The 19,801-nt window shown below is 58.4% G+C and overlaps 8 protein-coding genes across 8 annotated transcripts; 6 read left to right on the top strand and 2 right to left on the bottom strand.

Moving 5' to 3' along the window:
• Positions 1-1,268: 1,268 nt before the first annotated feature.
• Positions 1,269-2,357, top strand: PHYSODRAFT_516163 (hypothetical protein; the record flags this gene model as incomplete). The annotated part of the gene is given in 2 exon segments (XM_009533563.1): positions 1,269-1,912; positions 1,928-2,357. The coding sequence occupies 2 exon segments, from the start codon at positions 1,269-1,271 to the stop codon at positions 2,355-2,357; spliced, it is 1,074 nt and encodes a 357-aa protein (XP_009531858.1).
• A 6,831-nt stretch (positions 2,358-9,188) lies between these two features.
• On the bottom strand, positions 9,189-10,627 carry PHYSODRAFT_336044 (hypothetical protein; the record flags this gene model as incomplete). Its single annotated transcript, XM_009533562.1, has 2 exons — positions 9,189-9,554; positions 9,596-10,627. 2 exons carry the CDS (start codon positions 10,625-10,627, stop codon positions 9,189-9,191), a joined length of 1,398 nt encoding a protein of 465 aa, XP_009531857.1.
• Positions 10,628-10,751: 124 nt separating this feature from the next.
• PHYSODRAFT_421770 (hypothetical protein) lies at positions 10,752-11,513 on the top strand (the record flags this gene model as incomplete). Its single annotated transcript, XM_009533561.1, has 1 exon — positions 10,752-11,513. A coding segment is annotated over one exon (762 nt), but the record flags the coding sequence as incomplete, so codon positions are not given.
• Positions 11,514-12,087: 574 nt separating this feature from the next.
• Positions 12,088-12,735, top strand: PHYSODRAFT_517459 (hypothetical protein; the record flags this gene model as incomplete). Its single annotated transcript, XM_009533560.1, has 1 exon — positions 12,088-12,735. The coding sequence occupies one exon, from the start codon at positions 12,088-12,090 to the stop codon at positions 12,733-12,735; it is 648 nt and encodes a 215-aa protein (XP_009531855.1).
• Positions 12,736-14,455: 1,720 nt separating this feature from the next.
• Positions 14,456-15,529, top strand: PHYSODRAFT_517543 (hypothetical protein; the record flags this gene model as incomplete). Its single annotated transcript, XM_009533559.1, has 1 exon — positions 14,456-15,529. A coding segment is annotated over one exon (1,074 nt), but the record flags the coding sequence as incomplete, so codon positions are not given.
• A 203-nt stretch (positions 15,530-15,732) lies between these two features.
• On the top strand, positions 15,733-16,779 carry PHYSODRAFT_516499 (hypothetical protein; the record flags this gene model as incomplete). The annotated part of the gene is made up of 1 exon (XM_009533558.1): positions 15,733-16,779. One exon carries the CDS (start codon positions 15,733-15,735, stop codon positions 16,777-16,779), a length of 1,047 nt encoding a protein of 348 aa, XP_009531853.1.
• Positions 16,780-16,871: 92 nt separating this feature from the next.
• Positions 16,872-17,483, bottom strand: SOL13F (elicitin; the record flags this gene model as incomplete). Its single annotated transcript, XM_009533557.1, has 1 exon — positions 16,872-17,483. The coding sequence occupies one exon, from the start codon at positions 17,481-17,483 to the stop codon at positions 16,872-16,874; it is 612 nt and encodes a 203-aa protein (XP_009531852.1).
• Positions 17,484-17,860: 377 nt separating this feature from the next.
• On the top strand, positions 17,861-18,367 carry PHYSODRAFT_317087 (hypothetical protein; the record flags this gene model as incomplete). Its single annotated transcript, XM_009533556.1, has 1 exon — positions 17,861-18,367. One exon carries the CDS (start codon positions 17,861-17,863, stop codon positions 18,365-18,367), a length of 507 nt encoding a protein of 168 aa, XP_009531851.1.
• Positions 18,368-19,801: the final 1,434 nt, after the last annotated feature.

The following is a 19,801-nucleotide window of genomic DNA, read 5'->3' as shown; positions in this document are numbered from 1 at the left end:
CAAGAGCCGAGCGTCTGGACCTGGTGACTGGACGTGTGACCCCCCTCCTCGTGTTTAAAGTGTGCCAGGGAAGGACCCAGGAGTCCGCACACGAGTACACGCCGCGCGGGAAAAGCGGCGTCGAGGAGCAGTTAGAGGAGCGATCCAGGCCGGAGGACAAGGGAACGGTAACGTAGACACAAGAGCCAAGTGTGCACGGTCAAGAGCAAGAGGTCAAGTGAACAAGGAACGGTAAACTGAGAAGAGAAGATGCCAGGAGGACAAGGAGGAAGAGGCGGTAACGCTGAGGAAGCAGCACGCCGCCGGGCTGAACAAGAAGAAAGAGCGCGTGCAGAGCGCGCCGAGGCAGAGCGTGCCGCGCGGGCCGAAGCCGAGCGTGCCGAAAGACGTCGGCAGAGGCCCTCGACACCGGCTTCCGGGACGCCGATGATCGGGATAGCGCCGCCGCCGTCCCAGCGACCGAGGACCCCGCCGCCGCCCAGCCAAGCTGGAGCGGGCGCGCCGGACCCGGTTGAAGAGGGATTGAGGAGTCTGGAGCGGTGGAGAAAGACCGCTGAGTATGCTGAAGAGGGAGCGTCCGTGTCGGATGTGATGCGTGAGCTCTGGAAGATGAAGAAGACGAGGACTATGAAGAGAAGGAGGCGGTCAAGACGGAGACCGCGACTGGAGTCCAGCCGGTGACCTCGGCTGGAATGAAGACGGAGACCGTGGCGGAGGCCAAGGCGGAGCCCGCCGTGAAGGGCGAGCCGGAGCCACCGGTCTCGAGTCCGATGGGACGGTCGAGTGTGGGGCAGCCCTACGCTCAGCCGACGGACTATGGGTACGGCTACGGGATGTACGCCGACGACGAGGAAGACTACCACGACGCGATGGAGGAGCCGGTCCCGATGCAGCGAGGCCCGAGTGGGTTCATCACCCGCTACACGGGTCCCGAGGCCCGCCGAACGGATCGCCCTGCCTTTGGATTGAGCTGGAGCGCTCAACATGGTTCGGGGAAGGCCCCCGAGTATGGAAGATGGAGTGGGAGCGGAAGCGCGGTGAAGTCGCCGACCAAGTCGCCCCCTCCGATGAAGAAGTTGCAGTTCGCCGGCGGTCCGGCTGGGCTCTCGAAGCCGCTCGTTGGCGGAATGCCTATGCAACCTACAACGGGCCCTACGGCAAGTCGGACGCCTGGAACGGGTACGGCTCCGCCGGCTCCGACGGCTGCACCGTCGACGAGTTGGCGCGGTGCCAGTGGACTTTCGTCGAGTGCCTACAACCTGTCTACGATGGTCTCGCACGCCGTGAAGGTGCTGCCGATGTTCCATTCGGACACGGCCACGGTGGAGAAGGCGCGGGACTTCTGGGAGCTCTTCGAGGACCACACGGACAGTTTCCCCGACCGGTCCAGATTGCTGGTGTTCCGTCAGAAGCTGCGAGGCCGCGAGGCTGGCCGGTGGTGGAACAACTCGAGGATCAAGTCGTTCAGGACGCTCAAGGTGCGGTTCCATAACCAGTTCCTCAGCCGGACGGCTGACGAGCTGTGGGAGCTGCTAGAGAACACGAAGAGGCAGCGCGGAGAGTCCGTGGAGGAGTGGGGTGACCGAGTCTCGGACCTGTGCGGGTCCCTCGACTACCCGAATCCGCAGATGCGGTACCAGCTCTTCCGCCGAGGACTGCGGAACAAGCGCATGCTGGCGACCTTGGACGCGAGTCCCGCGTCGGACATTCCGGAGGCGTGCGAGTGGCTCATGTTCAAGGACATGCACCGTCCGATCGAGGAGGAGGACGAGTTCTCGGACAGCGAGTCCAAGAAGAAGAACAAGAAATCGGAGGAGGCCCCCGCGACGACTGCGGTCGAGGCCCTCGCTGAGCAGATGAAGTCGTTCATGGAGCAGCAACAACAGTGGCAACAGCAACTTATGCAGCACCAGTGACAGCCGCCTAGGTCGCCTCGCAATCGAGCACCGGTAGTGGCCGCCACCCCTGCCACTCAGCCCGCTGGAAACGGTCGTGGACCAGGGAACGCTCAGCCATTCCGGGGCATTCGGATGGGCGATGATAGTCGCACGCAGGACGGTTCGCCTGTGTGTGGTCGCTGTAACTTCATGGGACATGGTCGCGCTACATGCAAGCGCGCGTCGATGAGCTGCAGGCGCTGTGGCGCGTTTGGTCATATCGCGGTCGAGTGTGACAGGCCCCAGAACGGTGGAGGCCAGACTGCAGCCGCTGGGGGTACTCAATCTCCGTCTGGTTGTGTTTTCTGCCAAGACGCGAGCCACTCCGTGATGCAGTGCCCCGTATTGGCCGCGCTTCGTGATGCGACTCCGAGTTTGCTGAACGCGGCCGCCCAGAGCAATCCGACCCCTCGACAGTGACGGGGGCGGGAGGAAGGAGAGGAGGGAGCCACTCCTTTCTCTAGTCTAGAGGATGGCTCAGGGGGTGATCGTAGGAGGCAGGCGAGACGAAGGCGTTCTGCGGTCACGGCGAGGAAAACGGTGGACAAGGTTGTGAAGAGTAGTGTGAATGAAGGGAGCGTCGAAGCGGAACGCGTAGAGGCGCCAAGAGCGGAAGTGGAAGTTGAGACGGTTGCCGGGCCCCGGAAAGAGTGGATTGTACCCAGCGGCGTCTCCGTCGAAGAAGAATATGAACGAGAGCAGCGGCGGACGGTGTTGTCCATGCGGGAAGAAGGTGAAGCTGAGTGCTGGACGGAGTTGTCTGTGCACGGCGAAAATGAGGAAAGCGTGGCGGAAGAGCCTGCATACTGCTACGAGGAAGAAGCGGCGTGGGCCGTTGCGAGTGACGAGGAGAAGATGTACCCTGCGGGGAAGACGGCGACCGAGGAGAGCGCCGAGCAGGACGAGCCGAGTGCAAGGGTGAACGGGGTGTGGGCCCATGATGGGGCCGCCCTCGATGATAACGATGAAGAGACTAAGGAGGCCGAGGCGGCCAAGCTGGACGCCCCCGCGGGCGATGGAGACCCCGCGAGTGGCCCAGACCGCAGCCCCGAGCGTGGAGTAGGCAACGAAGAGGGGACGGCGGCTGAGACCGTCGACTCGGCGTACGACGAGGACCGGTCCGTGAGGTCGGAGGAGTCGGCGTACTCCGAGGAAGAGGAAGTCGACGGTGATGTGTTCTATGCGGCCGTGCGGACGATGAAGCGTTCTGTGCTGCACCTCCGAGCGCGAACATACCCTACAAGGTGCCCACGGAGGAGATGCCGCCGCCGACGGAGTTGAGAGCGGTGCCGAGGTCAGTGACTGCGGCCCCTTTGCGAAACATCCTGAAGAAGGAAGGCCCCCGTCCGCGTTGGATGACGGAGGAGCCCTCCTTCGAAGGGTGGGGCGGCGCTGTAGATGTGGGGGACACACTGTTCGCCGAGTGGAACGACGACGGAGGATCGCCGGCCGGCGAGCACATCGCCGAAGAGAACGTCAACGTAGTCGTAGGGCCCGAGCCGGTGGCAGGGCCCGCCACCGAGTTGGCTGTCGCCGAGGAGGCCCGAGGCGCTGCCACCGAGAGCAAGGAAGTGCCCGAGAGTTCCGAGGTGGTCGAGGCGGCCGAGGACGTTAAGGAGCCGCCCCGCCCCGCCACGCTCGCCTCTTCACGGACGAGGAGCTGGACGCCATGGAGTGCGAGGCGCCGAAACCCTCCGTTCCAGGCATCAGTGAGGAGCTCGAGGAGTATGACAAGGAGCTGGAGGACAGGCTCCACCCCGTCGATGAAGTGGAGTTGATGCGCAAGGTGAAGGAGAATGCGGAGAGGGCCAAGGGCCCGTCCATGGAAGAGATGTCGAAGTTTCTGGGCGTCCCGGTCGAGGCGCTGACCAAGATGAAGGACGCCTCGCCCGAGTACTGGGAGGACTGGTACAGGAACATACTGGAGAACTCGGCGGAGGCCAAGCGAGCCAACCGTGACTTCAAACAGTCACTGGCCAGCAGCCTCTCTAGAACGCTCGACCGAGGCGACAAAGTATGAGTCGTTTGGCCTGTCGGAGTCCGACCTGGACCCGAAGGCCTCGACCATCTCGGTCGATGGCTCCGTGATGGAGGAGAGCGTAACTGCGAACATTGCGGTCCCCGTGAATGTCTGTGAGGAGAACAGCGATGAGATGGTCACTGCGGTAAGCGTGAACCCGCCCGTGGACGCTCCTGAACCGAGTTCGAGCGCTTCTCCGAGCGAGAGGTCGGAGGCTCGCAAGGCCGTGTACTTCTTGCTGAAGGAGACCAAGGACGAGATGTTGCGTGCGAAGAAGTCGGTCGTCGACCCGCTCGGAGAAGGTGGCACGGTCGAGATCCCCCCGATTCGTGATAAGCCACCTGATCTAGACTGAGTGCGCCTCGTGCACGATGTTGAGCAAGTTGCTGGTGAAAATGAAGACCAAATCGACTGGCGAGAACCTGTGAAGAAATGGACGAACGAGTACTACAATGAGAACGCTGCGTATATTTGGAATAAGCTACTAGATCGAGTTCGAGAAGCCCACTCGGCGAGTGCGAAGCGTCGGCTGCGGCGTCGCTCGCGACGGCCCGTACGCTTTGACTTCACGGCGTTGTACCGCGATTCGGCCGAGGCGCTGGACGGGGAGCTCCGTCCTGAAGAAGACGACGACGCGACGCACTACGTGCAAGTGGTCCGTCCCGAGCGTCCACCGCCGGAGCGTGGACGGAAGACCGGGATGGTGGAGGTGGTAACCGTGAACTTGCCGGATGTCTTCGGCGTCCGTGCCGATGAGGACGATGATGAGTGTGGAGCCGAGCTCCCACGCGTAGTTGCCGGTGGTCGGCGTGTGGTGTGCACTGTGGGGAACTTCGAGGCGCTGTCGTGCGGGTACATCGACTGCCTGCCTTCGCAGATGTTGGCGGACACGGGCGCAACGCTCAGTTTCGTCGACTTCCGTGTTCTGAAGCGTCTGGGCCGAGCTCGTGAAGCTCTGGAGGCCTACGACGGGCATGTACGCAGTTCGTCTGAACACCGTCTGCGCATTCGGGGGTGGATCACTCTCCCCTAATGCTGGGCAAGGTCGGGGTGACCATGCGGATGCTCGTGGCCGACAAGTTGCATGTGGACGCTATCTTGGGCGTCGACTCGCTGGGCGTGTTCGGAGCAGTGACTGACGTGGCTGAGCGGACGCTCATGCTGAAGAGCACGGGCGAAGTCTTATCGTTGGGCGTGATGGTGGTCCACGAATCGTTCATGGCCACGATGGCCGTGTCCGTCCGCTTGCCGCCAAGGGGCCAGGCCCTGGTGGTCACGGATGTGGTGGGCGATGCCCCGAACGCGACTGTCCTCGTCGAGGGCTCTCTCAACTTGCCGCCTTCGCTTTGCGTGGCGAGAACGCTCTGTACTGTGGACGACGGTCGAGTCGTGGAGGTCTGCAACGCATCGACAGAAGAGTTCTGGATCAAGAAGGGCACGGTGGTGGCCTCGACGTCCGTGGTGCCCGAGTCGGCGTTCGGCTTTGAGCAGCCGTCGGCGGAGAAGTCCGAAGAGACGCCCTGCCGTCCGCCCGAGACTAGCGGGGCGGTCACCGTTGCTGCCAGTCGTGAAGAAGAGGCAAAGGGGCCGGATCTCGGCGAGACTGTGAGGGCGTCGAGGCCCGATGTGCCGCCCGACAAGGAGGTGGCGCTCGAGGCCGACTTCTCCCAGTCGAGGCGTCGGATGAGCAGAAGTCGCTGTTCCGCAGCGATCTGGAGCGCTTCCGAGACAAGTTCGTGGAGTCGTCCAACTCGCCCGGCAGGACCGACTTGCTGAAGTTCCAGATTGATACTGGGGACAGCAAGCCGATCAAGCAGCAGCCCTACTGCGTGTCGTTCGCCGACGGCGAGGTGATGGAGGCGGAGATCCAGCAGTACCAGAAGCTGGGCTTCGTCCGGCCCTCAAACAGCCCCTGGGCCAGCCCCGTGTTGATGATCAGGAAGCCCGACGGGGGCTTCCGTTTCTGCATCGATTATCGCAAGTTGAACGCCGTAACGGTCAAAGATTGCTATCCTATGCCGCTGATTGACGACATCCTGGACGTGCTGAGTGGAGCCAAACTGTTCTCGACCATGGACATCGCCTCAGGCTACCGGAACGTGCACATGCATGAAGACAGTATTGCTAAAACGGCTTTCACATGCAAATACGGTCTATTCGAATGGTTAGTCATGCCCTTTGGCCTATGCAATGCTGTACCTGCTTTCGAACGGTTGATGGAGACCGTGCTTGTCGACCTCAAGTGGCGCGTGTGCTTGGTGTAGTTGGATGACATCTTCAGCGAGGACTTCCCGTCGCACCTCGTTCGCCTTCGGACAGGCCGGCTTCAAACTGAAGATGAAGAAATGCCACTGGGGCAGGAGTCAGGTCGCCTTTCTCGGGCACATTGTGACACCCATGGGCATCCTCCCGAACCCCGAGAAGGTGAAGGCCGTCATGAACGTGCAGAGGTCGCGCGATGTGCATGATATCCGTTCATTTTTGGGGCTGACGAGCTACTTCCGCCGGTATATCCCGGGGAACGCTCTGATCTCTACGCCGCTGGAACGCCTGAAAATGAAAGACACTCCGTTCGTCTGGAACGAGGACTGTGAGGTGGCGTTCCGCCAGCTGAAAAGGGCGCTAGTCACTCCTCCTATCCTAGTCTACCCGGACATGAAGAAACGATTCAAGCTTTACGTCGACTCGTCGAGGTATGCTGTCGGTGCTTGTCTAATGCAGGTGGTGGACTATCGAGACCGTGTTGTCGCCTATGCTAGCAAGTTACTGACAGGCTCTCAGAAGAACTGGATCAACAACCACGACGGAATCTCTGAAATTGAATGCTGGGGCATTGTCGGAAGTTCCGCTGCTACCTAGATAAGCGAGAGTTTGATCTCTACACTGACCATCAGGCGCTTACCTGGATCTTCAGTCCTGGCAACCGCACGACCAATGCTAAGCTCGCTCGCTGGGCGATCGAGCTGTCCAATCTACAATTCCGAGTGCATCACATGCCCGGGACGAGCATGGGGCACGTGGACGGCTTGTCTCGCCTCCCTACCGCGAGTATGAACGCGCTGACCATGGCGGACCTGCTGAACCCGGGGGGCTCGCCTGTGGGCATGGCCGACTTGCTGAATCCGGACGACTCGCCCGAGACCGTGGCCAACGACTCAGTCGGGGAGCCGTCCGATCGAGCCGTGGCTTCCGACTCAGTCGGGGAGCCGTCCAACGTGGCGCCCGAACCGATGACTAGAGACGGCGGCGGCGAGATGGGCACGGAGACCGCGGTTCCGTTGCCGGAAGACGCTACTGAGGACGAGTCCGCGCCGACGGACGTCCCTCCGTCGTTCGTGGACTTGTTCGGACTCGATATGGAGCAGTTGAAGGTGGAGCAGCGGAAGATCCCGTGGGTGATGGCCCTGATCGCGTTCCTGACGGGTGGAGCGCTGCCGCTGGCCCCTAGCTTACGAGTGAAGGTTGTGAGGATCGCGTCCAAGTTCGCCGTCGAGAACGAGCTGTTGATGCGCAGAGTGAATCTCCCCGCGCGCGTCGGGCCCGCTCGATCGCTGACCGTGCCCGTGATACCGCTTCCGTTCGTTGAAACAGTCTTACATTTTTGTCACGCTGATCTACTGTCGTCGCACCTCGGTCTCACGAAGACGCTCGAGAAGGTGAGGCGACACGCGTACTGGCCAGGGTGGCGACAGGACGTCGAGGAGTATTTGCGCGAATGTGATAAGTGCGGAAGTGGCAAGGGTGCGCGTCCGTGGCGCGCTGGTCGAATGCAGAGAATGCCCATTGTGGATCTGACGGGGCCGTTCTCGTTGCTCGTGGTGGACGCCGTGGGGCCTCTGCCCGAAACCGAGCGTGGCAATCGCCATATTTTAGTTTTCGTTGATTACTTCACTCGCTGGGCCGAGGCGTTCGCCGTGGAGCGCTTGGACTCCATGACGTTCGTGGAGGTGATGGTGAACGGAGTGGTGTCTCGGCACGGAGTGCCGTCGCGGTTGCTGAGCGACAACGGCTCGAACTTCACGTCTGAGGTGGCCAAGCCCTTCTATCAGACGTTGGGCATTAAGAAACTCTTTGGTGCTGCCTACCACCCTCAGACTCAAGGACTCGTCGAGAGATTCAACGGAACGCTCATAGGAATGCTACGAATGCATGTGAGTGAGGCTCAAGATGATTGGGATATTTATCTTCCTAGAGTGCTTTTTGCCTACAGGACGGCCTACCACGAGGCCCTGGGAGATTCGCCGTTTTTCTCGCTGTATGGGCGCGACCCAGTGCTTCCGATGGACGTGGCCTTCCTCAATCTTGGCAAGAAGTGGCGGAGTGATGAAGTGGCTCAGTATAGGCGAGAGCTGTACAGCTCTCTCCGTTCCTCGCGACATTTGGTTGAACGTCAGTTGTTGAAGGCGCAAGATCGGCACGAGCAGCGCCTGGAAGGAAGTCGAAGTGAATTATGAAATAGGAGACCCGGTGTGGGTCTACCAGGTGTTCATGGCGAAACGCGGCGAAGTGCGCACGAAGAAGCTTGCCTTCGCTTGGCACGGTCCCTATCGGATCGTAGCCAAGGTCGGCGAGAACGCTTATCGGGTCGACATCCCGACTCACCCTAACAAAACGGTGACCATGAACGTGAATAGGCTCAAAAGCTATTGTGGCAAGTGGACCCGGCCTTATATGGATGAAGTGCCCGAGGGTCTGGGCACTAGTGATGAAAACGAAGAAGAGGGGCCGTTGGAAGAGGCCGACCTCCCTGCGTCGAGCTACGCGGAACGGTTGACACTAGGAAATGAGGGCGTGGAAGCCCCCATCGTGGAAATAGTGGCGAAGATGAAGGACGGTCAGGGCATGAAGTACCTGACGATGACCAGCTCGTATGAGGTGTTCTGGCTGCCCAGGGAGGCTTTGATCTCCGAGTATGCGTCGTTGGTGACCGCTTTTGAGCAAGCGGATAGGAGGAAGAAGAGGTTGCCGGAGCTTCGTCGAAGTGCGCGTTTGGCGGACGCTAACGCCCAAGTCGATGATGACTATTTGCTGCTGGCGTAGTTGGTGATGTTCTTGAGCTGAAGAACCTGTGATTGTGGATATGGATTTACGAGCAGCTCAAGAATGGTGGATATGCATGTCAAGTTCATGTTTTTATTTGGTTTTACCTGCAAAATTAGTGCTGCGGCTGCACTAGACTCGACTACAACGAAATGAAGAAGATAAACGGAGATCCGAGGTGTGCGCATGACTCACTTGGCCTTGTCGACGCTTGCGGAACGCGACTTGATCTTCTTGGTCGGAGGCTTGCTCGCTACCTCGCCGTCGTCGTCTGCTTCGTCGCCCGGCAGCGTATCTTTGGCCGCGACGGGGGCCTTGGTGGTCTTGGGTTGGGCCTTGTCGTCCTTGTCGCTGTCGTCCTTGGCCGCCGGCTTCTTCTTGTCGTCACTGGAGTCTTCGGACTCGCCTGACTTGCTGGAGCGAGAAACCGGACCTCCTGGCTTGGACGGAGTGGTAGCTCGCTGTTTGACGGCGGGAGCCCGGTACTGCACGGGGGGCGTCGGAGGCAACGCCGTGAAGGCTCCGTCCTCGTCCTCGAAGTCCGAGTCATCGTCGCCCTGCTCTCGGGGTTGAAGGGCTTCTGGTCGTACACGGCCACCTTCATGCCCAAGTCCAGGAGCTCGACCACCTCCTCGATGGTGTCTTTGAGCGACGCGTCCGACAAGGGGGCCTTCCACGGGCCGCGGGTTCGGTTGCCCACCCAAGAAGGCACGGGGGGTGGCCCGCTGGTGACGTCGAGCTTGATGCGAGCGACGGCCTTGTCGGAGAGTCGCAGGTGTGGCGCTCGCGTGGGGTCGATGAGCTCCGCCTCCTCGAGGAGCTCCGGAATCGAGGCGTAGCCGTGTTCGTCGACGATCTTGGGGTCGAGAGCTCGCTCGATGACCCGCTCGTAGTGAATCTTGTCCTTTGCGAAGACAACGCCGAGGTCCTCGTGCGCCGCGCCCTTGCTCTTAGACGCGCCGGCAGAGTGCTTGGCCGCTCTGCCTCCCAACCACATGAGCGTGTCATGAGCACCGTTCTCGAAGTCGTCGAGAAAGCCGAAGTACACTCGCTCCTCGATGTTGTAGCTAATGAGCTCGTTCCGCGCTCGGCACGCATTCATTTTCTCCTTGCGCCGCTGGTCGGCATTCAGACAAGGCGCGTACAGCGCCCACAGGAAAAACAGCTCGCGGAAGCGCATGTTGGCACGGTAGTGGACGAGGTGCAACTCGGGATACTCGGATGGCGGGTACCAGCACCGCTGTTTGCGACAGGGGTACGCCAAGCGGAACCGAGCGAGGCCCTTGCTGAAGGCGTGCTGCGCAAGTGCGGCCAGGTCGATCTTCAGTCGCGCGGGCGCCGTCGTCGGCAACCGGAAGTCGTAGGCCTCGGCCTTCTTCTTGGCCGCGGCCTTCTGTTTCTTCTTCGATGGCGGTCTCGTCTTGGAAGACGTCCGTGGCGACGATCTGGTCCCTGTCGATGGACGCGGTGGCGGTGACGTCGACTCTGGCGTGGGCACCAACGGCGGCAGCGGGATCGACAGGACGGAGTGCTCGGCAGCGCCGGCCTGCATCTGGTCGGGGTGCGGCAGGATCACGAGGATCTGGTTCAGGCGGTGTGCGTCGCCACCCGACAGGACGTCCATGGCCATGGCGTCCAGGACGTCTAGCCCCTGGGACGCATTGTTAACGGAGAGACGGGTCCGGAGGCGCGCCCAAAACTCGCGCTATGTCCGTGGGCCTGCCGTGCAAATGCAGCCGCTCCGAACTCGCGTGTGGAAGTGTTACGAGGCCCTGCTGGCCACCCCGTTGGTTGTGCTGGAGTCCAAGGGCGAGCATGAAGACGGGCTGTGGAGGTTGGTCTACAAGTGGCTTGACGCCCTCCACGAGTGGTGGTGCGTCTTCTTGCCTGAGACTTGGGCGTCGGGACGGAAGGCGTGCTCCAAGTACTGCACGGGGGCGAGTCTGGTGTCTGGCCGTTCGGTCGCCCGTGCCAAGCTTGTCGCCAAGGTGGTATGGACGCTGACGTCCCGGATCCTGTTCTCGGCGTTCTACGCCGTGCTGTTCACCTACGAAGTCGTCGAATGGATCTGCCAGGGCGTGGCCGGCGTGTTCGCTGTAGTCGTGGTCTTTGATTGCTGGTTCGCCTCCGAGGAGGGCGAGCATGCAATAGTGACTAACTACTGGTTGCTGGTGGTGAATGTTTGGGTTGCGCTGGTATGCATAACCAGTAAGTTGTGGAGGTTGTACGAGGCGTCGGCGGGCGAGCGTTCGCCGCTGACTATGGCCACGGAGGGCTACGCTGCGTGGTGCGCGGCTCTCGAGGAGCAGGAGCAGGCTGAGCGTCTAAGTGAGGCATTTTGGAGGATGGACGGTGGGGGCAATGCGCCGAGAGTGCAGGTGCGGACGCGAAGTGGATTGCAGGCCGAACGGAGGGCCTGGCAAGTAAGGAGAGAAGTGGATCAAGCTTCGTGCGCTCGGCGAGGATGCCGAGATGCAGTCGGGGAGGATGTCCCGAGTCGGAACGGCTCGGACCGTTCCAACTCTGCGTGGGCGACGACGAGTGCCTGAGGTCATCCACCTGCTGTGACCGCGGGCGAGAAGTAGTGGGTCGTGGGCCGGGTTGTCTCGAAGGTGGAGACCCGTGGGCCGCTACCCAGAGGTATCGTGGAGGGATGATGTGCCTCGCAGTGTTGTGGCGGGACTTCGGGGACGGATGGCATGTTGGGCGGCTTTGAGGGCCGTCAAGGTGAACGGATCAAGTTTTTGGGAGGGGTGAGCGGGAACGGAGTCACCCGAAGGCACTGAAACGCAAGGATCTGCAGGTAGAGAGGAAGAGTTAGGAGTAGAAGGAAGGTCAGTCGTGAATTTTGCTTAAAAAGACCACACAGGTCGTAAGGAACACTTATTGCATTTTGCTTAGTGATCTCCTTGCTATTTGTGCCCCATAAACCTATAAGCACAGGCAGCACTTACTACTCCAATACAGCGGCGGCCGGTCCGACAAAGCGACTCGCGGCAGTGGGCCGCTACGACGTCGGCGTGTGGTCAGTACGCCGTCGGGGACGACTTTGTCAGCGCACCATGCACTGCCACATCCTGTGTCGCCGTCATGGAACAAGTCGGAGAGCAGCTCCCGGACTGCTCCGTCAGCGGAGTGAACAACAAGGTTGAGGTGCAGAACGCGATGACGGTTTGCAACGGGGAAGACCTCATTGCGACGGACGCGCCTTTCGTGAGTCCCCCGACTGCGGCGCCTCTGATCACCACTGCTCCAATAACGACGATTGCTCCGTTCAAGACCAGCGCTCCACTGTTGTTGTTGGCCCCTCGGCCAGGTGGTTCGGCGAGTGGATCGGCCGAGACAACGTCCACATCCACGGCAGGGTCTTTTGGCTCGGGTCTGGGCTCGTCGCTATCGTCTGGTAGCTCAGCGACCCTTTCACCAGCGGCTACAAGCTCCAGTACCAGCTGTACAACCGCGCAGGTTGCGAGTATCGTGAATCTGTACAATGAGGCGGCCAAGAGTTCTTCGCGCGCGCCCGATGCCACCGTCAGTTCGTACAGTGTGTACGTCTTCACCAAGTGCGAGTCGTCCTGCGCGTCCAAGCTCAAGATCCTCGCAGCTGATCTGCCCGATTGCTACTACGACTACGAGTCTTCGAACAAGAAGGCCTCGCTGCTGCAGGAGATCGACGACTGCACGGGGACGAGCCACACCATCTACATCAGGACGACCGTATACCGCCATGTGGTATAGCCTTCCAAAACCCATATAAAACCGATTGATCAGTTTAATCCGTAATTTATTTTAAATTACCGAAGCGCTTAATGCGCCCCAAAACGGTTGCTGGAACGCGACCTTCGAGTATAGTGGAGTTCAGTCACTTGTTTAATCACGTTGCTAGTTAAGAGTCGCATTAGAATTGTTTGATGAGACCAAAAAGTGGTCTCATCAAACAATTCTCCGGGATTAAACTTTTATGCGCGACCTTTTGGTGAGGGTTTTGGAAGGCGCACTACCAGCTCAGGAGCTTCGACTGGACCTCGACAATGTCGAGTCGACATGTTGGTGTTGCAGTTGCTATGGGACTTGTTGCCAGCGTAGGGGTTTTGGTGTAGGCTAATGATTCCTTAGTAAGGAAACAAGTTGGCGTATTGATCACTGCGATGCGCGCTTCAACGTCTCGCTGCTCGAGCCACCTTGTCGCGCGACGGTCGTCGGAAGGTGACGAAGGAGGACATCACCTCTTTGATGGATTCATCACGCGCGGTGTCTATGACGAAGAGCACCAACGCTTTACACACCCGCTCAGTTATCAAACCACTGTTCGCTTTGAACGTGTTTGCATGACTTCCTTCGAGGTGTTCGCGCTCACGCTGCTGGTGCAGCTAATCTGCACCAATGGAGACTCGATATCGACCGGTTCTGCATCGTCGCCGTCGGCTTCGAGCATATCGTCGTCCAGCGTCAACTGCACGAGTCAGGAGCGGAACGAGACCGTGGGTCTCTTTCTAAACCTCACGACTATCGACGAGTGCGCCGGCGACGCGTCCATTTCGAACAACAGGATCATGGTCTACCCTGCCTGCGGCTCGGCGTGCGCTACGAAGATTCAAGAGGTCGGAGACGAGCTGCTCGACTGCTACTACTACGTCGCGGGCTACGACAGCGGCAACATGAAGGAGGAGGTGGCCAACAGTCTCGCGCAGTGCGAGCTGTGGATCCCGCCGCCGCCCGTCTGGGTCAGCATCTACGCCGACCACAACCTCTCCAGCCCGGAGGCTTCCGGGAGCGACGCCGGAGCTGATGAGACCTACGGAAGGTTCGTGTACAACAACAGCGCAGCGAGTACCAGCGTGGTGACACTGGTCTGGGTAAGTGCGGGAGTTTTTTTCGGTCTTATGCTGTAGCTGGCCGATGCAGCCTGGTAGGCAGCAGCATGTATGAGACCAAAACTCACGATCCAGTCAATGCACAGTCAGTTTAGTCGCTTGATGGCCTCCTTGAACGCGAAGTTCGCGACTCGCTACTAGCGAGTCACTAGCGAGTCGCTAGTCGCCACTTCAAGGTGGTAAATCATCCAGGTCGTCCCACTCCGAAGTGCATACGCTTGACCCGATCGTGGCGATCACCGTCGGCTCCATCTCGCTAGGATGCTGCATCGCTGTCCTTAGTGGCGGCTTGACGCAAACCTTGCAAGCGGCAATGAAGATTGATTCAAGGCACCTCGGACGCCTACCGCTGCAGGCAATAGTGCTTCACGTCCATGACCCAAACGATGATTCACTTCGATTGGGTCCCACTCGCCTGACAAATGCAGCCATTGATTAATTGAAGCGCGATTGAAGCTCATCAACCAACTTTCATTCGTGAAAGCGCCGCACTTCGACGAACCACTCGCCCAGCCTTGCATCCCCACGTATCCTCCCTCTTGGTATCGCTCCTGTTGCTGCTTTACATCGTAGGCGAGACCAGCGCAGCCGACTGCACCGACGCTGAGGACCAAGTGATCACCGACGCGTACACCGCCGCAGCTAGCACCAGCGATTGCTCGGAGTACGCGTCCGTGAGCAACCTGTTGGTCACCATCATGCCGCCGTGCTCCTCCACTGCCTGCGTCTCCGTCATGAAGCAGTTGGCCGAGTCCATCTCAAACTGCACCACGGCCACGTACTCCGAGAAGGACCAGCTCCTGCAGTCGCTCGACATTTGCGCCACGCCAGCCCCAACTCCCGCGTCGACAGCGTCGTCGACAAACTGCACCAGTGACGAGGCCGAAGCCATGTTCAACGCCTTCTACGAGGCGGCAAATGGCTCGTGTGCGAGCTCCACGACGATCGAGGCCTACAGCATCATCATCGACACGCAGTGCAACTCGACGTGCGCTGCGGCGGTTCAATCCTTCGCCCAAACACTGCCGAACTGCAACTACGAGCTGTCGGGGGAGAACACCAACAAGAAGCAGGACATTGCCACGCAGTTCAGCTACTGCGAGATGCTGGACGACGCCACGAACATCAGCGTATACGTCGACTCGGTCGATAGTTTGTTGGGGTCTTCTGCTGGTCTAGCACCCGTGGTGCCGAACTGCACCACCGACGAGAACAACGAGACCGTCGACTTCTTCCTGGCCGTGGCAACGAACGAGTCGTGCCAATACGACTCGTCCATCTGCGCGTACGACGTCCACGTGAACACCGACTGCGATACGGAGTGTGGCAGATTGGTCCGCAGACTCGGCTTCGACGTCCCCAAGTGCTACTTCGACCACGTCAACCACCGAGAATACCTGAGCGATCACTGGTACCAATGCGAGTGGATCGTGAACCCTGACAACATCTCCCTCAGCTTCCACTACTCGGAAATAGTCCTCAACGCCACGTTGAACTCCTCCGTCGCCTGCAACCCCAGCTTTGACTCCACCGTCACTTCCAGCGACAACGACCAAGACTCCAGCGCAGCTTCACAAACCGACAGTGCTGCTCTAAAAAGCACGACAACTGCGTTCATCTACAGCATTGCACTCATCTTGGCAACCCTGCATATGTAGTGTACAAATATACGTCGTGCTTCTGGAGGGTACTGCCGTAACCTTGCTGAGTGCTTCCTCAGCAAGGTTACGGCAGTACCGGGGTTAAATTGGTAGTTGAAGAAGACAACGCGTTGTAGGTACACTCTGAACACAGGAGACCCGACCTTCCATGCATGGGGCCGCTCGCACAACGCAATTCCCTCGTCCAAGGTGGCACCTAAATGCGGCTGTCCTCTTGGTTAGTTGTTGCTGCTGCTGCTGCTGTTGCTGTCAGTTTTGGCTCAGTTCTGGCAGCTAGCGACACTTGCTCCGTGTTTGAGATCCACACGACGATCCAAGTAATTGACGGCGTGCTGTCGAGCAGCGAGTGTGCAGACTACGTGAATGAGGATTCGTCGTTGAAAGTGCTGTGCGCTGCTACAAGCTGCGTGGCTGTGCTGGGAGATTTGGTGCCGAAGCTCCCGAACCGCACGCTCACCGCCAACGACAACGGAGACACCAGTGTCAACAAGAAGTCGGAGCTGCAGAATCATCTGGACAAATGCAGCGCAGACTCGAGTTCCTCGGTGAGGGTGGACGCTGTAGACACGTCGACGAACGGAGCGAGCATTTCGGTGGATGAGTGTACGCGTGTGGAAGCGAGCACCACAGCTCAGCTGTACTGGGAGGCAGCAGGTTCGTCGGCTTGCGGTCCATACTCCAGCATGGACGAATCGAGCATGGAGGTCTACATCAACGCGCCTTGTTCAACTACTCAGTGCTTATCCGTCATGGGGACGCTTGTAGAGCAGCTTCCGGACTGCTATTCAAGCGGGGTGAACTTGAAACAAGACGTCATGAAGTCGCTTGCATCGTGCACCGGAGACGATTCTTTATCTTCGAGATCTTCTGACGAGTGTTCCAACTCCGAAGTCTCTAGTCTGGCATATCTCACGAATTCAATCGTGACGAGCTCGGAGTGTAGCTTGTACGTGATGTCCACGTCGACAGAATGGTACATCGCTGTGCCGTGCAGTGCGACTGCGTGCCTCTCGACTCTTGCGAGTGTAGTCCGGCAGATGCCATACTGCCAGTACGAAGGTGTCAACTACAGGGAGGAGTTGGGTCTACAGCAGAGCTCGTGCTTGACTGGGAATGGGGATGACAGCTCGACGGACAGTTTGAGAACACAAGCACCAGACGCCAGTGTCAACTCGACAGGTACAAGGCACAACTTAGTTAGCGTTTGGTTGTTGCTGCTAGTAGTTACGCTAGTAGCTACGGAGTAGTGAGCACAAACACGCTTTGGGAAATAAAAGAGATCGTATTGTTATGCAACTTAGTCGGATCAACATGAACGCCCCAACACGGGCCGGTGGAGTTAAAGAGCAGCAGCAAGGACAAACGCCACCACAGCAGCGGGGATCGCCACTCCAATCGTCGATGCTGCCGACGACCCCGTAGCAGGAGGAACCGTGTTCCCAGTGAGCTTGTCGCTCGTGGTCGAGCCCGTCGTCGTGCTTGTCGAGGGAGCAGCCGTTCTCAACGAAGAGGAGGAGGAAGACGACGATTCAGTCGGAAGCGCCGAACTCGACGTCGAATCCGTCGCGAGCGCTGCCGACGAGTCCGTAGCAAAGGCCGAGCTGCCTGACGTGTCCGTGAAGATCCCGGACGTGTCGGTCGTCCCGCTCGTGCAGTAGTCGACAGCCGATTGAAGGCCTTGCTTCAGGTTGATGCCGCCGCTCGAGCAGTCCGGGAACCCGTCGAGCATGTCGGTCATGAACTGCAGACAGTCCGAGTTGGTGCAGTAGTCGGAGGCCGTGATGTCCGTGGTCGTCGTGAGGTCGGGGCAGGAAGCCGGATCCTCCGTCATCGCCGAGCTGTAGATGCTCGAGATGGTGGTCAGTTCGTCCGTCGTGCACTCGGCAGCGCGGACAAGCGTCGCGTCCAGCGTTGCAAGGATCGTGGACAGGTAGAGAGCGGAAGTCTTCATGCTTGTCGATGGATTGGGGAGCTTGAGTGAGTGCGTGAGTGAGTGTCTTGGAGGAATGGAAATGGAAAGTGGCGATCAAGGACGGAGAGAGGATGAAGACACGCAGCCATGGAGCTGGGTTGATTTCCCGATATCCATACGAACAGTAAAAGGGAAAGCGATAACGGCAACAACTGAACCTTCTTTCCGTAGACCCACAAAGTGCACGTTTGCAGCTTTTCCACGAAGTGCCACACGTAATGGGTACACCAGTCACTTCAAGCAGCGATTAAAAATGGATACACTGTGTCATCCACACCACATCTACGTGCACCACACTAACCCTGTCAAACTCGTTCATTTGGTGCGAAATGGCTGCCATTTTCATACTCGACGCAATGGCTGCACGTGGATGGGAGCGTGACGAAGACTTGGCCCGGCGGGAGGACGCTGCGCCTGCCACCAGGGCAGCGAATGCAGCAGCAGGTAGCCAAGACGTGGGCGATGACTTGGGTACAGCGGCGGCTGCCAGTGTACCCGCGAAGCGGCGGCGCAACCTATTGCGCGAGTCGCACTTGGTGTCGGCCGAAGGTCTCAAGAAGGTGCACCGAACGTTTCCCTACCAAGTGAGCGCCGACGTGTCGGGCCGCGAGGCGCAGGCGCTGGCGTCGCTCGTCAAGATGTACAAGCAGTGGGCCTTCGACCTGTACCCGGGTCTGAACTTCGAGGACTTCGTGGAGAGGGCGGAGGCGCTGGGCAAGAGCCACCAGGTGCAGGGGCTCATGGCCGACCTGAGGGAGAAGGAGAAACTCAAGGCCATGAAGAAGCGGCCAAGAGAAGAGGAAGAAGAAGAGAATGATAAGGACAAGAGCAGCGACAGTGAAGGAGAAGAAGCCATGCTTTAATTAACTGACAAAGTACTGAAGTGAATAGAATGGGTGCAACGCGAAGGTATTCACTGCGACGTAAAATGTAGCCATGTTTTCAAGATGTAGTCTGCTTCCGGCGGTGACACAATGGACAGGGACTCCACACCATTCGCACCATTTTCAGGTCAATTTAGGGCTTGCAGCATCCACGGTTGTGAATGCTACGCAGTAGTTGGCAGACCGAGTGTGCGAGCAATTTGTTGTAGTTGCATGCAAGTTAACATCTTGTTGACAGTGTCGTCTGCATTCCTAGTGCTTCAAATGTTACGACGTGACTTTGGCTGATGCTTTGACGTTATGGGTCAGAATGCAAATCACCAAGACGCAAAGCATCGGATGCTGCTAGCTACAGTGTGTGTGGAACCACGCTCTCGTTTGGATCGAGGTTTTGCTCTGGAATGACCTGCATCTCCCAGGTTGAAACAGTAGGAAAAATAATAACCAATAGCTATAGAAAATGATCAAGTAAGAATTCGTTTCCCGAGAAGTTCATGTACGCGGGTCGCGCGTATCCAATGGATTAATGCTCGTCGTGTACAGCAGTTCACCGGCTTTCCCAAGAACAGAGCCACGCATACAGTCACACCTCTATAAATGACACCCAGTTCGCTCGGTCTAATACGCTGTTTCAGTTAAAGAATTGATCAGATAAAGAAATGACTACACTTCTAATGTCTACATTTTCAATTGTTAGGTGCACAAGGGCTTTCTTTACCTGTTACCCCTCCAGCATTTCCGTACTCTTGTTTTGTTTCGTCTTCACACAAACAGAACTCACCCAATAACGGTAGGCGCAGTATTGTCTGTTCCTACTCCTTCTTCTCATTGGTATTAGCAGAATCGCACCCCCTCAGGTTGTACGTGAGTTTCAATGCAGGGAGGTTATAGGAATATTTGTTGTCCCGATATCCTGCCACCATGCCTGCATCTTTTGCTTGGTATGTACTGCATAGCCCCTAGTTGTCTCGACATCATAATATTTTATTTTTCGTAAAATTTGTATGTAGGCTGCGCCTGATTGTAAAATACTGTGGCTAGCTTATTTATCACAAGCTTGCAGTTACTGCAAACTCTTTGTTCCAACTTAGCATCCCAAATAAAATATCTCTCTTCGCTCGATTTGTTGTGGCGGGAGTAGTGGTATTGTGCCTTTCAGAAACTTTGGTCAATATGACCTCAAAAAGGTGGTCTTAAGAAGGAGAGCCTCTGCTAACCCTACATTCTCCTGAAGAGGGTAGGGTTAAACCTAGGATTTGCTGTTAGCCCTGCATCGGATTACGGAAGTCCTACGTAGGAGCTCCGTCTTCATCTAAAGGGTACCTTTTTGGAAATAAGGACCGAATGGCCATGTTAAGCTGTCCATTCGGGCCTTCGTAGGACTAACGAGCCCTTCGTAGGACTAGATCACGT

The sequence above is a fragment of the Phytophthora sojae genome (genome assembly GCF_000149755.1).
Source record: "Phytophthora sojae unplaced genomic scaffold PHYSOscaffold_7, whole genome shotgun sequence".
In the NCBI taxonomy this organism is placed as follows: Eukaryota; Oomycota; class Peronosporomycetes; order Peronosporales; family Peronosporaceae; genus Phytophthora; species Phytophthora sojae.
Note: the sequence above shows the minus strand (reverse complement) of the source record. Positions and strands in the feature narration are given on the sequence as shown.